The 18045-nt window shown below is 43.1% G+C and overlaps 1 protein-coding gene across 1 annotated transcript in view; it reads right to left on the minus strand.

Annotated features, from left to right (window-relative positions):
- LOC308110328 (protein sidekick-1-like) overlaps positions 1–18045 on the minus strand; it is a gene marked incomplete at its 5' end in the record, with an annotated part of 289129 nt that overhangs the window by 161363 nt on the left and 109721 nt on the right. Inside the window, 3 exons of the mRNA XM_080464568.1 lie at positions 10189–10336; positions 12744–12850; positions 17099–17255. Of these exons, the coding sequence (XP_080320694.1) occupies positions 10189–10336; positions 12744–12850; positions 17099–17255 (412 nt within the window). The remainder of the gene's footprint in view (positions 1–10188; positions 10337–12743; positions 12851–17098; positions 17256–18045) is intronic.

The following is an 18045-nucleotide window of genomic DNA, read 5'->3' on the forward strand; positions in this document are numbered from 1 at the left end:
AGGGTCCCTGTTTCTTTATACCCTCTCTTTTATTTTCTTCACAAAAATTAATCAATGTGAGAATCTGGTGTGAAATTCCACTTTTTTCCCTTCATATCACAGCAGTTTATCTGGAAGCCAATGTCATTTAAATGTCTCACACAGGTAGTTTTTTTTTTTCAGCTCATGTGCAGGAGATATTTCTTCATGTGTCACTTCAAAAGTCAACAAACTGTAACAGCCGCAATTACTTAGGACAAGCCCTATTTGAGCTGTCAATTAAAACACCGGCGTTATTATAATCCATGAAAGAGAAACAGTGGCGTGGCTTCGTAGAAGGGAAACAAGAACAAACTATTTCTGTGGATTTAATCATTTCTGGGAGGTTGCCTTGCTAATTCACGGCGGTAATACACACAGGCATCAGGAGCAGGCAGATATTACACGGCAAATGAAGACATACATGGATATTTCCTGCCACGCGAGACAGACTGGCGAGTTTGGCCGGTTCATCAACGAGATTGCATTGCAACAGAGAGCGGGTGCTTGGGTAGCTGATGGAGGAAATATTGCATCATTTAGATACTCCAAGACCACAACTGACACACCACTTGAGCAGCAATTTCCATCGCACTTTTTACTGGTCTTGTGTGAAATACGTTTGATAAATATGCTTGGATAAGTCTGATCTGATTTTGGCTCTAATTTAAATTCATTTTTTTCTCCAGCTGACATGCTGCGAACGCTTTAAATTCCAGTAGGCACTTTGTACACGTACTGCCCCTGCATGCACACAAGTATTATGATCAGATTTCGTCCTTCCCACCATCATAACAACTCATTAAAACATGTTCAGTCTGGTCAACCCAAATAAATTCATACAGAAATAAACAAGAATGACAAACTTGTAATTTGAGCAGCACACAGATAAAAATAAATTATTTCTGCTGGACTAGTGTAACTTTGACAAGAATAAGACAAACAAAAAAATGATGAGTCAGAAAATGGTGTTTGGCAGGAAATGCTGAATGGCTTTCAATTTGAAATACCAACAGGAAGTGGGGTCATTCATTCGCTCACTCCTACAAAGCATTGTTGGTTTCCTGCATTTCGACACAGCTCCATTTAAAAAACATACAAATTGGCTGCATTTGTACTATATAAAGTGTTAAATTGGTGTCTAAAAATGTCGAGATTTTCACAAAACCAAACCGTGACTACCAAAAGTTACTGCCATCTCTACAGAAAGTCCATTTTATTGAAACCTTCTTTTGCAAGATACAGTGAAATGTCCCAAACAAAAAACTTCTCCTTAAGCTGATGCATTATGCATGGTTTTACAAACTCACCCTGACATCATGGCCAATGTTTCAGCCTGGCGTCGCGTTTTGTCCCCCACTCTTATAAAAATTGTTAAAAACTCAATGTTTTCTCTGAAGTTTTACATATTTGCTTGGTGGTTTGGCGGGCTGCATTGGAGCCTCATGCTCCGATGCCTCCGGCTTCGGACCACGAGCCTCTTGTCAGACGCTCATTGGTCTAGTTATCGCAGGTTAAAAATACTGTATGTTAATAGAGCCGGCACAAATGACAAAAAGCTTGCAGGGATGCTACGAATGAAGTGACTCCAAATACAGCAAAACACACAGGCGGGAAATAAGAAAAGTAAGAAAAACAACAAAAAGTGAGAACTTTGACAGTATCCCTTCTGTCCTCCTGTTCCCTGCTCGGTTTCTGAGCTGCATCCTCCCTGTTTTGGCCCTTCGATTCCCTTCTTGTGGCTTCTTGTCTTTGGGGTGGAGAGAATTCTGCCCCGGCCAGTTTCCTGTAATTTTCCTGTTTATAATCCCACTACAGTTGTTTTTTTTGTTCTCATTACTTCCACGCCTGAGTTTGTCAGTAAAGTCTTTATTTTATTTAAGCCTTTCGTTTGCACGTATCTTGATTTGACAAAGAAAATTGCAGACACGTCAGCAATAATGTCATCTAAAAACAATCGTTATCCAAAACTTCAATATCAAACACTCCTGGATCAAGAACTATGCTCGCAATGTAAGTTGGTTTATATAATGAAACTGAATGAAAGCCACAGCAAAGACTTAAAACAATATACAAGTGGCACATAGTTCCTTTCGATCGCAGCCATATGTCTTAAAATCCTTTGTGCCTGGGATGTTTTTGTAATCCCAAAAGTAACTAAATCATATCATTGAGGACAGTCACAAGCAGTATCTAAGCTTCTGGTGGCTTCAGAGATTAAGTTCCAGACACAATGGATTGGGACAAGCTTAAACTCTTTTACTCTCCATTCATTTCCTGTAGGTTTTTTTTTGTTTTCTCCTCCATGTATTTTTCTACCTCTAGCTCTCCCTCTTCCTCAGCCACTTTGATCCTCCCCTTCGGCTGCCGTGAGAAACTGAGTCATTATGAACTGCTGCGCTGCCGTCGTGGAGAGAAGACCTTTCAAATGCCCGGCAGTATTTTCAACGTGAGGCGAGATCCGGGCCCTCACATCCTTTGAGTCTCCCTCCAAACGATGGTTTCTCTCTTGATCTCGCTGCCTGACACACAAACACACACGCACACGTGCGCGCACACACACTTGGATGTGTGCGCACGCTCACAAACAGTAGCACACACAACATCTGCTTGCAAAGTTCAGACACCGAGAAAGTTCCTTCTGTTCAGGCCGCTGCTGTGTGTGTGTGTGTGTGTGTGTGTGTGTGTGTGTGTGTGTGTGTGTGTGTGTGTGTGTGTGTGTGTGTGTGTGTGTGTGTGTGTGTGTGTGTGTGTGTGTGTGTGTGTGTGTGTGTGTGTGTGTGTGTGTGTGTGTGTGTTGGAACGCAGCAAAATAATGAATGGTTCCCTCTGTTAAAGTGGTGTTTGACAAATTAAAATGAATGAACGCTGGGACACACACCTCCTCAGCATATGGCAGCTCAGGCCAGGTCTGAGGAGAAATATTTCCCAGAAGGCCTCGGTCCTGACACTGATGCCTTGTGGCGTCAGGGCTCTCTGCACCATTAAACTCCCCAGCAACAAGAAACTGAAAAATTCACTGTCTGTCTTGCCATGCTTCTGCATAGATCACTGCGTTTATTTGATCAATCCAGGCTGTGCTTGTCCCTTGACGGAGAAGGGTAAAAAAAAAAGGGGGGAAGTCTGATTCCCGTGATCTGGGCCGTCTCCTTGAAGCCGCTGGCTATCAGAATCACTTCCACGTCCATCTGCCACCAGCCGCAGAGCTAATTACCAGCAGCAGCTCGCTCTTCTCGACCTGGGCTGCAGGTCACAGCTAAAATAAATACATCAGCGCTCGAGGTGGCAGCCCGCTGTTGTGAATGCTGCCGCCGGAGAGCAGAGAAGGAAAACAGGCTTCAGTGTGTGTGAAGTTCAGAGCCCATGTGAAAGTAGGGAAGGGTGAGGCGAAGAAAAACAGTTTGTGAGCAGGTTGGGGGGGGGGGGGGGGGGGGGGGGATGGCAGAGCAGCATGGAGATGGAGAGGACAGGGAGTTAGAGCTCCATTAGATTAGAGCAGAGTGTGTGGGAAGTGACAGCTTGTAAGTTCTGCGCTGGCCAGTATTTGGAGAGCTGGGGAGTTTGGGAATGTTCATAGACAGACAGGATGAGGGGAGAGCACACTTAACAGTGTGTGTGTGTGTGTGTGTGTGTGTGTGTGTGTGTGTGTGTGTGTGTGTGTGTGTGTGTGTGTGTGTGTGTGTGTGTGTGTGTGTGTGTGTGTGTGTGTGTGTGTGTGTGTGTGTGTGTGTGTGTGCAGTGGGTATTCAGAGTGAGGTTAGGCTGCAGGCTCGTGGACATAAATTGAGAGCAGTGGGAGAGGCTGAGAGACAGACAGCGAGATGAGGCCGGCGACTCTGGGAGTGATGCATATCGGATCAATAAACTTCATAAACGACATCATCAGCTCGGTCACCACGAAGACAGCCAACCGCCAGGCACCATCTGGCCTCGTCTCACCGGACCGCAGGATCAGCCAGCGTAACCTCGCACACAAACACTGGCAAACACACGTACCCACACACACACACACACACACACACACACACACACACACACACACACACACACACACACACACACAAACTGAGCTGTGCAAACATTCCCTGCACTCCCTCTGACACGCATGAGCACTCGCACAGACACTCGAGCCAGGTAGATGCAACCGAGATCGGCCTGGTGAGAGTGTGTGCGTGTGTGTGTGTGTGTGTGTGTGTGTGTGTGTGTGTGTGTGTGTGTGTGTGTGTGTGTGTGTGTGTGTGTGTGTGTGTGTGTGTGTGTGTGTGTGTGTGTGTGTGTGTGTGTGTGTGTGTGTGTGTGTGTGTACCACAGCAGTTAAGCAGTTTATCCAGCAACAGGAGTTTATGGGTTCTGTATAACACTACATCCTGTTGCATGATAATGATCGTTAAAAAAAAAAAAAAGAGGCAGCTAGTGAGAGAAGGACAGCCAACTGAGAACAAAGCAATAGAAAGAAGAAAATAGAGGTAGAGAAGTGGGAGTTAGAGACAGAGGGGAGAGGTGAGAGAGGAGGAGGGGTGGTGGGAGGGAGGGAGGGAGGTGTGGAGGACATGTCTTGTAAGAGACAAGAGGGGAGCTGTGAAGAAAGGTGCAAATTAGTCTTTTCTATGAAGGTTCAAAAAGGAGTGTTATGCACGAATCTTCATCACGGTGTGTGCTCGTGGGCGGCAAGCAAATCAGAATGTTTCATCTCACAATGCGGAAACAAACGTTTTTATCCAGATTATAATAATGCCCCAAAATGGTGAGGAGGTTCACTTCTTGTCGTCACATCAGGTGTGTGTGTGCGTGCGTGCGTGCGTGCGTGCTAATGATGGCAGCTCATTGGGGAAGACACCATGAAATTGCTTGTTCTAAACTTCTTTAACAATATCGGTGAGACTAATTCTATATCACAAAATAACGCACGCTTCCGTTAAGAGACTCTTCCGAGAGGCCGAGCCAGCTGTCCGTTTCATCTGGCTGCCATGGTTACGGGTAGCTACTGGTGCGGACGCTTCGATATGATATGGAGGAGGACGCAAACATCAAAACTTCTCAGATAATTATCGATGTGGTCACCGATACACCATCGTAATCATTGCGATTTGGATTCTTGCTGGGATCCCCTCATATAGGTGCGTGAGTGTGTATACAGATTATAGCATGTATTATAAATACATGTCTACACCAGCTTCATATACATTGACGATAAATATAAAAATAAAAATTTTGTTCAATAAATGTTTATAATTTATGGTATTAAATATAAGAGCTTTTCCGATGCCTCTACAACATGATAATTAGGACATTTTTCAAAGTCGTGCATAAAGTAAACTCGGATTCAGAAAGTTTCCTATTTTACAAGGTCGAACGTCAGAAGGCATGGAAAAAAGTGAATATTAAACACACGTTTCAGTGAAAGTCTGTTTCTTTTACAAGTCAATCTGATATTGAATCGGATATTAAATTAAAATTGTTTATCAAATTCAAGGTCTGATAATTGTAAACACCAACTGAAGAAATGTTGAGTCTTTTCGAGGCTGCGCCGGCAATAAATTAGCTGACAACTAGTTTGACGGTTACAGTGCAGGGACACCATCCATCCGCATGCACGGTTTAGAAATATGAAATAACCTAATATGCATGTCTTTGGATTGTGGGAGGAAGGCCAAGTACCACCACACAGAAAGAAACACCCCACCCCTGCACCTTCAGACTCTTCGCAAAGTGAATTTTATCTCCTTTCAATTGACTCATGTGTGTCCAAGGTGTGGAGAAATGTAATATGTGAAGTGCTTGTGAGTGTAAATCTGCAAAGAAAGAGATGGTTGTAGACCCATGATGGAGTTAACTGAGATGGAAATTATTTATTTCAAATTATTGCAGGCGATACACCTCCCCTCTATCTGTATAAAATTGGTATATGGTCCAAATAAAACGGCTCCTCCACTAAGTGTCAAGCTTTTGCTGTGTGAAATAGTACCTCTGCTAGTTATTACCAGAATGTCACTGACACTGTATTTCATAAAAAAAAATGCCTTAATTTCTTATGACTTTAGTGGAGGCAGCCGGGTATTGAGTACAAACTAACTGTGTGTGCAATAAACAGCGGAGGAGACGCCTGAATTTGATGGCTTTTTCCTCATAATAAAATGCAGGGATGTCGCAATTCTCGCCGGATGTTTATTCGTTTTTTCCGAGCTTAATCAAGATAAATAGCGATGAGTAACGGAGCAAGTGTAACTCTGGCCGCGGCCTCGTCTGTGTCGCGATCAGGAGGCCCGGCAGTCAACCGAGAGCACCTGCCAGCCGGCGACAGGCGATTGCTCACTGTCAAATCATATTGTATTTTAGATGCTCCAGTCACCTCCTGCAGCAACCGTTACATCAGCACTTACTGTGCAGCCGCCCCGGCTTCAGCTCAGTCTTCATTATCTTCATTTTGTGCTTTTTACTCCTAATTGCAAATATTTTTGCTCTGCTGACGCTCGTATGTGACAGCTCATCTGTGCGGCTCTGGATGGGCAGCTTCCAGGAGCGACTGCTGCCAAACATTACTGAGCTGCGCTGTAACGAACTGCTGTTATTTCCACACTAAAACCAGACAGTAACTTCTTGTTCTGCCATTTCACAGAGTTTAAACATGAATTGCAAGATATTATGCAGCCAGAATGGTGAGAGTAACTGAAAGGATGGATTCTGACTGTAGATAACGCACATGTGATACCAGGACTGCCAAGGGTGGGACATTATGTGAAATTACAGCTTTGCAGGGACGGTAATAGGTTGGGATGTTCTTGAGAGTGCTTAGCTCTGTTGTGATCTGTTTCATGTGATACTGACTGAAAGTCTAAGATGTTTGCCTTTGAATGGGGTCATGGCCATGGTGCCAATTATTAGAGTACGTTGGCAGCATGTTCTAAGGAAAATGGTTCTCAAACTTTCATCCTAAGAACCCCAGAGCGACTCCCCCAAAGTCAAGTTCTTACAAACTCGAATAAAGCAAAGCCTTTGGCCATCCTGTTATCTCCAGCGACACGCCACGGGGGTCCTGGACCCTCGCATGAGAACAATGGTGAAACTACATCAACCTCGGACAAGGAGAAATGAAATCGGCCAGATTCCATTTTAATTATTTTGGCAGTAAGCATTACTTATGTTGCTGCTTTTGTCTGGAATTAAAGTTTTGCCCCAAAATCAGCAACCCATTAAACTGCCCGGTATTTTCTGTAATTTGAATACAAGATAAATGTGAACAAGAATATATTTAATTCACTAATTCCTTTTTCTTTCAACAGAAAAAAATAAACGTGCTGAAACTGATGCACAATACAAACGTGCTACAGGATTTATGCTGATATATTCTGCAATTCCCAGTGAAGAATTTAACCAAATCCCAATCCCTGAAACAGATTAATACCCAGAGATAATTTAGTCAACAATCATCTGGAGAAAATCCACACTAGCACAGGGAGAACTTGCAAACTATACCCTGACAGTTTGGACTCAAACTCTATATATTGGTACAGCCCACTGTTTTCATCTCAAGTACTGACAAGTACGCTCATACTGTGTGGCAGTCGGTCTTTGTGCTCATACGTACGGCGGCCCAGAAGAGTCGCCGCAATTCAGAGAATCCACATCGGAAGAGAAGTGGGCTGTTTCCGTGAATCGCTCTGGATGACAAAGGCTCCGCCCACACCGCAGGTCTTCATGCTCAATTCCCATTTTTTAACTGGGATCCGATTATTTTGTGTGATAATTTCAAACGCGACCTGCCGTGTGAACGTGATCGGCGTGGCGGCGTAGAAGACGTCGTGAAGTCACGCCAAGCACGCTATTTATGCACATGACACGCAGGTCAACAACCCGGGTTGCCAGATGTGACTCACTGTTTCAAGCCCAAACAACATGAAACCCACACACCTCAATAAAAACCAGCCTGTGTAGGAATCATGTCAAAACCATAAAACTATTATACGTGTAATAAAGAGCACGCTATAAACACACAAAGGCACAAAATAAACAAAGTTAGAAGGGAAGAGAATTTGGCTTCACAACTGGGGGATACCCGCCATATCTGGCAACACAGGTCAGCGTGTGGATCTATTTTCATGTGGTTGTTTAATACGAGCCGACAAAATCTAGACAACATGACGAGTGAAAGAAGGAGAAAGAGGAAAAAAGAGAGCACAGCTTTTAACATTTTGGCGGAGCCGCTTCCTCCGGCGCTTATCCGTGACGTCAGTCACACGTCAGTGACGAAGCAGGTGCATGTAAGTAAAAAATCTGAATTGGTGCCAAATATGAACGAGGCCTGGGTCTGGTGTGAGAAAAAAAAAATCGGAATTTGAGCTTTCACACGGTCGCAAAACAGGTCGGATATGGGTGTGAATTGTTTTGACACGAAACTTTGACAAGCAGCTTGAGAAGTAACTGATTATAGTCTGAAAATCAAAAATAATTAAGACGTCGTCCTCATTGTGTTCTTATCAACCTTCTAAAATCAATTATCTGCCAACCAGTCCACTCGAACACCCCAACGCACAACGTATCCCATCAAGGTTTTTACATTTTGCAGATGAACATAGTTAGACTCTGGAAAAAAAAAAAGATCCCATTCATATCAAGTGGATTTATACCAGAGGAGACATTTGGAAAATGAAAAAAAAAAAAAAAAAAAACCCCAGCTTCATTTAATTGACTTTTTTTTCTCTTCAAGTAATAGTCACATCACACAGAGCAGAACTTTTTGAGCTGACACGAGTCGAAATTAAGTTGGAATTGGACTCATTTGTGGCCATCAGACCATTTAAAAACTGTGTAAAATTGTTTTTCAGTCTCAAGCATCGAAGAATCAAACTTTACAGTCTCTTCGGATAATGATTAATCAAACATTTTAAGTGCGTCCGCGAGTGGTGGCGACATTAAGGAGGCGTGAGGACAACAACAACAACAACACTGTCTTACTGGTGTTGAGGCTTGCTTTAGCGACATTCATCCTCAGTATATATGGCTATTAAAATATGTTAATAGGCTGTTGTCATGAAATAATCAGCGGTAGTAACAAGGAGTCCTCGTTTCCTCCTGATCGCCGACGTCGAGGGGAAACAGTTTAAGGAGGCTGATACAGTGTAGTAGTGACAGTAAACACTTTCGATGCAGGCGGCGTCCTGAGCGGCAAAATAATTGCAGTCCACTGTCATTAAGCCACACTCAATGAAGCCCCATTAAGTTAACAGGAGAACATTATCCATGTTCATTCAAATTAAAAAAGCAAAGTCAAACTTGATGTGGATCACGCACATACAAAAACTGCTTATGTAACCCGACTCAACAAAGCTTTCTTCCGAAGCACTTTTGAGGTGGTGACTGTCATTAAAAGAGTGAAAAAGTTGCTGTCTGGCCGTTTACGTGCACGCCAAGGCTACTGACAATTTCATTCAATAACACACTGGGGAGCAGTTAGTGTTCTTAATGGGAAGTTAGTTATCTGAAAGTGCGAGCGCAGCCTCATAAAATCACTCAAGGTCTCCATCTCAACGCCCACTTTCACTGATGAGTAGATTCAAAAAGGTACGTATGAAAAAAACATCGGAGATGCCGCCCGAATCCACCGCGCATTATTCTGAGAAGCTTTCACAACAAACCTACCCCCCCGGCTTTGAATGCTTACATTATTTATACACTGTGGGAGCATTTTTTTCAAAATAATGACACTGACAGGATATCTGTAGCAACTAAGGAATAATATGCAAATCACAAGCGTTTTTTTAAAGGAGCCAGACAACAGCATCAGACAAAAGGCTGTGAAATATACAGCTCTGACAACACATGCAGGCTCCCTCATATCTCTGCTGTACAATTAATAGAAAAGAGCTTCTCCCGTGCACCTCAAATTACTTAATAACCTTGTAGATGTGATTCCACTGAAAAGTCCCTTTTTATCTTCTCTTCATAATGTTCTCAGTCTATTGTAATCAAAAGGGTCAGTTATCTAAATAGCTCATTATTCATAACAAGTGACATGCAAGGATTAAAAGGAACTTTTGTGCTGCAGCACACTAATTATTACACCACTGAGGGATAAGAGCAGTAAAATTAAAATCTTTATCTCGTTCTGCGTTTTGTTAAACGTGCTGCGTGGATGGAGTGAGAGGGGAGAGGGAGAGGAAAGCAGGCGCCTACATTCGGTTGTTGGGGATGATTTTCTGTCCGTCTTTGTACCAGGTGACCAGCGGTCGGGGAAAGGAGGCGAGAGACGGCGGGGCGACGACGGCTGCCCGGCCCTGGGTCACCGTCTTTCTCTGCTCCTCTCCGGTGAAATGCCCCAAAACTGAAAAGGAAGCAAGAACAAGAGAATCAAGGAGAAGTGAAGCAGACTTCATTGTGAAAAACAAACAAACAAGAAAAACTTTGGATTTTTTTAAAAAAAACAACAACATTATTTTCCACCTCTCCTGGGCTGCCACCAATCCTAATATACGCCACTTCTTGTCTACCTGATTCCAGAGAAGCTCTTGTTTCTCCTAACATGTGTGTGAAATGGAGCGACTTCACCTGAGGTTATGGAAAATATTATGTAACATCTTCTTTCATACAAAAAAAACAAAAACCATTGATCCTTCTCACACTGGCTTAAATAAAGCTTTGAAACAATCCTGACAAACGTTGGAAACGAGGCAAGTTTAACGTATTGAATTTAGTGCAGACTCAAGCATTGAGCCAGAGAGAAAACATTGTGTCATCAGCAAAAAAAACCTTCACATTGGGACCGAACCACTAAAGTGTTTTTAAACCAAAACAAGAGCTGGTGACATGGTTCTGCATCATTAAACACGACAAGTGTATCTTACCAAAAAATGTTTCTGATTGAGAAAAATAAAAATACCTGCAAGCCTGAGAGGGAAAAGGGTGGGATGGGGTCGACCCCTCAATGGAATTAAAGTTAAGTCTGATGGTCTTTTCTGGGTCATTTTGCTAATTGAGAGTCTAACGTTTTATTAACCTATAAAGAAACATTCAGAGCACGAGGCTTTAAAGCCACATAAAACTGTGTCGTTTCTGTGCCTGGAGCATCATTTCCCTGACCTTTCACACGAGCTAAAGCACAAAAAATAGAAAGAGACAACAGAAAGAGTGCGAGAAGTTGTGTTTGTGATGGTCAAACTGTCGAAGCCAGCAGGGCAGCTGTGTGAATGTATCCGCACAGTGTTTGCACAGTTTTAAGCCGTTTGTCAGTAAATAAACACTACAAGTTGTGGAGATGGGAGCAGAGCTCCCCGAGCCTTGATGGCTGCTGATCCAGCCTTGTTCGTTCAGAAGGCTGAAAGCCGAGGAAAAGCTGACTGTCTCAGAAAGACGTCAGTGAGATTCATTTGACTTAATTGAAGAGGATTTGCCTGCTTATAGCGGCAGTATTTGTTGGACGGTTCAGAAATGTTCTACATATGGAGCAATCTTCGCTAAGTTTTTATCCTATAGGCAAAAAGAAAAGAGAGAAATTATCCTGCAGGCGTCTTTCTTGTTGATTTGAGCTCGGCTGCTCTCTCGTCTCTGGCATATGGATTTTCTGAAATGAACATATTTGGACTCAATAAGGAGTTTTATAAATTCAACGTCTTCACACTCTGGTCCAATTTTGGATGTAATTACCATCTGCAAACTCCTCCTCATTTGTGGAGCACTTCAAACTCAGAACAGAGGATGTCTGAAAAAGTTGGACTGAGCATACAGGACTCCGGCTCTCAACTTCCCATTAAGATCATAACAGTGGTGATGTGAGTCAGTGGCACACATTTACAAGCCAAAAGTTAAAGGATTTTTCCATTTTACAGGCTGGTACAACCAGACCATTAGTCCTTGAAGTGTCATCCAGGTTTCATTCTTCAATTACGCCAATATTTTTTTTGGGGGGGCGGGTTATATTGAAAAGCTGGGCACATATTGCAGTCTAAATGACATTAACCATTTCGCAATGCTCATTTAAATATTCAGATGAAATTTTAATCCACACTCTACAACTCTCACACGTTCTCACAAACTCAAGAACTTTGACACTAAGCAGATTTTTTCAGAAGACTCGAGAACTCTCACATCTAATCAAATCAAATCTAACTTTATTTATAGAGCACATTTCATACATTATGTATAACAAAGTGCTTTACGTACAAAAGCGAAAACCCAAAGACACATAGACTGCCGTGTAAATGCAACACTTTTCTGAAACAAGGGGTTTTCACTTGAAAAGTCACCTTCTAAATGGGGCACATTGTCGAACCCTCACGAGTTCTACATCTCTGAAATTTTCCTGGCACTCTCACAAATTGAAGAAGTCTGACCCATTTCTGAAACCTGGGACATTTTACAATCTGTACACATCCTAGAATCCTGACAAATACCAGCAGTTCAGACGTTCCTGTTCACAGATTTTAACTCGGCCGTTTCCTCCTGGAATCTCTGACAGGCAATAAGACATCAGTGTGAGTTCAGAGGAAACAAGAAGAAAAATATTGTCGTTGCCGAATGTGATCCCTCTGAAAGGGTTTAATTGAAGGTTTGGCAATGAAAAGGCTTCCACACAGCCATGTTGACGTTAGCAGCCTCGTCTTGTTGCCTCAGGTCTGAGTTGATGTCGGGCCTTCAGTGTGGCTTTGCATGTTCTCCCCGTGTGGCTATTTCCTCCCACTCGTCTTGCAGTGTGTGTGTGTGTGTGTGTGTGTGTGTGTAATTTGCCTACTTACAGGCCACCTGCACCTCCGTCCTCCGGTGTATCACCGCCCCCATCCTGTTCCTCACCATACACTGATACTGGCCAGCATCAGTTCTCTTCAGAGACGGCATAAATAACCTAAAGATGGACAGAAACAGCAGGACGGCAAGTTGTGAGCAAAGATACAAAGAGAAGCCCTAATGGGTGATGTCTGGAGATTAAAGAGAGACAGAAGGGAGAGAAGGTGGATGTCTGTTTGACCATATGAACGCACTCTGGCGTCATTTCAATTCATGACCTTGATCTGAGGAAACGGATTGGGTCTGAGGTTGTACAAGGCAGAGGAGTGCATGTGTCTCTGTTTGTGTGTGTACTGTATGTCTGTATGTGCGTGTGTGTGTGTGTGTGTGTGCACGCACTGTTTTTGAGTCTGTGCGTGTTTTGTTTTTTCACTGAGTGGGATTGTTAATGGGGTTTTAATGGACTGTGCTTCACTAATGGGAAGTTTGGCATAGGATCCAGGTTGATGCCATGCTGGACGGACACACACACACACACACACGCACACACCAGAAATACACAGTAAAACTGGACATCGCTTTGGGCCTCATTATGAGTACTGGGACAGCCAAGTATTTAACTCCCAGGCTGTCGGCGAAAGCTGCCAACATACACAACCCCCCCCCCCCCCCCCCCCCCCACACACACAGAAATACACACACACACATATGAACATGAAAGACTTGCACACGCAATTCCATTTGAATGAAGGACGACACATTACACAGCAGCTCTGATCCTGAAACAGATTTTGATATTGGTCACTTTCTCTCTGTCTGAGTTCTATTGTGTTTTGTTTTGTTGAGTTTTTTTTGTATCGGGCTGTGAGCAGTGTGGCGGGCGAGATTTTCTGAAGTTTCAACAAGTTTCTTCCTGATGAAGAATGGTAATTTCTCCATATCTCTGACTAACTCCCCGTCTTGTAAACAAGCAGAGATTTACCATCTAATTCAAGAGGAGAGTGATTTCAAACGGCTTCTACCGAAAGGCAAGATTCAGCCTGGGTTGACCACAACTCCCGAGCAGCATTGATCTCAACACACACGCAAAATAACAAGGACTGTGTGTGATGTTGTGATGTGAGCTGACATTGGATAAAAGTGTGAACATAACACATCATTTAAAATGAAATCCGGTGAGGCAGTAATAAATCAGACTTTATGATTACAAGCTTTAAAGTAGTTCTCCATGCAGTCTTTACAGCATTGGCTGTAACTGATGGAAGAAAATAAGTCTTTTGTGAAAAAAACAACAACTTGGCATTGGAACATGTGCGGTGGCAAAGAAGATACAGTAGCCTTGTCAACAGTGAAAACAAAGCAAGTGTGACGTCTTTCCTTTTTCTGTTAACTCCAACTTGTCGACTGATGTTTTATTTTTTACTTGCTGTGTGTAAAATGTGACAAGCTGCGATAGTTGAGCTGAAAACAAAAAAAACAAACACTGAAGTTTCCATTAATGTAAATCACTTTCATTCACAGCGTGGCTCATCTGAATTCTCCACTGTCCCGCCCACCAAACAGAACGGAGGTATAGAAGAATAAGAACTATTCTGATGGGGATGGGTTTAACAGGGAGAGAGGGGTTACGCTGTAAAGACCACAATGCTTTTGAAATCCACGGGGGAAATGAAATGAATTGCATTTAAATAACACTTTTATTCACATTTCATTATGATTCGTCTCACATTCAACCTCTCACAGACAGTCCGCTCTCCATCAGTTCAGAGGACATTAGGTCGAGACCGGGGGTGTGAAACATGAGGCTCGCCTGCTGAAAGCCGGCCTGAGAGGCTCCAATCTGGGCCGCCGTACCGCCAAGCAATTGATGAAAATCTCAAAGAAAACATTGATTTTTAAACAAATTTCCAAAGTGTAGTGGACACAACTCGACACTGAGACCTGAGCAGAGACATCAGTGATATGAACTTCTTATTGTAACCAAACGAGCCTCAAAGCCGCGCTGACAGGGTGAGATTTTATAAACATGCATAATGCAGCATTTAATATTTCACTGTATTTTGCACCAGACGGTATCAATAAAACTGGCTTTATGTTTAGATTGTAGTCCTTTTCGTAAATAATTTTTGTTTGGTTTGATGAAAGTATAGACATTTATAGACATGTATAGTCCAAGCCAGAACAAAGAACATTTTAAAGTTTAAATTTAAGGATTTCTATTTTACCAGTCCGACACAGTCCAGGTGAAATTAGGTTGTAGGTGGCCTCGGACCTGAATTGTGTTTGACATCCCTGGACGAGACATCATTTTTAAGGAACATTTGCAAATTTTTCCAGTGATTGGGAATATTTTGTGACAAAAATATTGAGATAAAAAAAAAGAAGATTATAGGTCGACTATATGTGGAGAAACGGCGTGTTGAGTTCGATATAGAAAAAAGAGGTCTGTCAATCTGATTACACTAAAAATAAATCAATAAAGACTGATACAGACGGTGAAACCTGCTGTTACAGCACTGTAACGAGTAATGGGATTATTAAGTTATCCTGAAGAAGAAGAAATGACCGGGATGGTTGCAAAGAAATTGCCCATTTGTCTCATGATAGTAATTTTCTCTTGAACGATAGACTTCCGCTGATGTTTCTCATGATATAAAGTATTATCATGAATTCCTCTTAAGATTTCACGCTGAAGTTTATTTTATCATTTTAATCCGTCTCCATTACATAACCAATTCAGTTCTCAAAATGTGTTTTGTTCTTAGGGATTGATATTTTTCCTATTCCTCCACTTGAGGGGTAAAAGCATCGGAGACTATGAAACAACTGTAACAGTGATAAGTAACTCGATTGTGTTGTAATCCACCTCCTGAGGGGAAGATGAGCTTTAATCCAGTGTTGACTCTTCACTCACATGATGGCGTGTTGAATCCTTATAGTATTTAAAAAGAAATAAAAAAACAAACTATATTCCATTTTCAGACATTATTTTAATCTTAACCATGACCTTAATCTGAAAAAAGAAATCTATGACCAGATCGGAATCCTGTCAGGCTCTGTAGTTTAGTCCCACAAGGTCAACTAAGGTTTTTGCTAAAGGGGCAAAGAGAGAGAAGAAGACAACAAAGAAGATTTCCAATAATGTATTGAGATAGTTCTTGAGATGTTGACCCCATAGAATGAGGGAAAAACACCACATCTCACCTGACATCATGTTTTCTCTTTGACCAAGATCAGCCAACACAAATCTCTATGAGCACCGGGTTTCCCACTGGGACCTTGTGAGCTGCAAACTAATTCATCAGAAAGTTTAAAGCCCTTCGTATTGCTCTGTACCCTTAAAGTCGCTCTCAGACTGTAAAAGGTCGGTGACCTCTGACCTACACCAACCGTAACCATCACAGCTTTTTGTTTGAGCCTAACCCTGATCCAAATCCCAACCTTCACTCCAAAACCACATCTCAGACCTTATTCCATGGAAACCCACTGTCAGGAGGGAAATACAAGACCACACAAACACACAGTCATATCCTGGAGCGCCGGCCTCGCCCAGCGATAGAGCCACACTGCTCGGAGCGGCGCAGAGCAACACGACGCCTCCTGGCTCGCATGACGGGTGCCTACAAAATGCTGGCTCGACTTCTTCTCCCCCTCGACGTGCACACGCTCCCAAGATTCCCTGAATTTCTGAATGATGTGGAAAACTATTTTGTTTCACAGCGAGGAGAGAGAGGGAGAGGAGGAGAGGGAGAGGGAGAGGGAGAGGGACAGGGACAGGGACAGGGAGAGGGACAGGGACAGGGAGAGGAGAGGGAGAGGGAGAGGGAGAGGGAGAGGGACAGGGAGAGGGACAGGGACAGGGACAGGGACAGGGAGAGGGACAGGGAGAGGAGAGGGAGAGGGAGAGGGAGAGGGAGAGGGAGAGAGGGAGAGGGAGAGGGACAGGGAGAGGGGACAGGGACAGGGAGAGGGACAGGGAGAGGGAGAGAAAGAGAGAGAGGGAGGTGCGCGGAGCAAGACAAAGAATTAGCTCAGACATATTGATTGGTGCTCCTCTTCTTTCGCCCAGACCATATACATATTTATAGTGCTAATGTAATTATTAATCTCACTTTGGCTCTGCTGTCTAAATGCTCTGACCTTCTCTAAACACACTCCATCACCAACAGACACAAGCTCTTTACCCCTGAAGACGTTCAGTCCACGCCACAGGCATGGCCGAGCAAGGAGGAGCCCCCTCCGAATGAAGGATGGGAGAGGAGAGGGCAGGGAGCATTTCACATGGACGAAAAAAAAAAAGGCAGGCATAGAGGAAATAGAGATATCAATGGTGAGAAAATGTCCGACGCGATGAGCACTTACTGACCTGTACTGTGGCGTCCAGTCTGTGACGTTGCTGTTGTTGAGAGTCCAGCGGTACTGCAGGGGCCAGCTGCCTCCAGCCAGGCAGGTCAGCACCAGCCGGTTTCCCTCCAACACCACCTGCTGCCCCGGTCCACCCCCTCGCAGGTAGGGGGCCACTTCTGATACACAAAGACACACACCGAGGAGAGAAGATCACTTTTTTCTGTCTGCATCAATCATTCATAGACGATAGAGTAAACTCCAGCTGCGCTTTTTCTCCCACACACACAAAGAGGGAAACAGATAAAATCGAATATTTCCTGCCACCGACAGAAAAGAAAAGAAGAAACAATGCTTCCTGATTTTTATTGGGCATAACTTCAGACTGGAAACTGCCAGATCTGCAGTAATGCTTTCAGATGCCATTTAGCAAATGTCAAATCAGATACATAAACTAATTTACAGGCGACTGGAATCAGAGCAATGACAAAAAAAAGAAGGAGGAAAAGTCACTGCCGCCTTCCCCTGAAACTCTTCAATCAATTTGTCAAGCCTGTCAAAGCGGCCCTAAGCGACTCCTGCACAGTGTGGCCACAGCATCTACAGAAACATCCTGAAAGTTTGTCCATCAAAACAGTAATTTAATGCAGAATGTTGCTGTTGAGATGACTAACAAAGTGAGAAGGTGAATGTAATTGCATCAATACTCTTTGAATTCCTAATGTCATTTCTACAAGGGGATCGGAAAAAAAATCATTCCAAAGTTTCAAGCATTTTTTTTCCCGCTTTTAAATGTCGGCCTGCAGAGATACTGTAGTTTTTCCTCATTTATGTATTTACATGGCTTATCAACTAAAAATATTATGAATAAAATAATTCAGTTTTTGAGTAATACATCTGCTGATATGTTATTGGTTTAGTTTGATTTGGGTCAATTTCTCCACCTGTGTAAATAAATAATAAAAATAT

This window comes from Lipophrys pholis, assembly GCF_963383615.2.
Source record: "Lipophrys pholis genome assembly, chromosome: 5".
Classification (NCBI taxonomy): Eukaryota; Metazoa; Chordata; class Actinopteri; order Blenniiformes; family Blenniidae; genus Lipophrys; species Lipophrys pholis.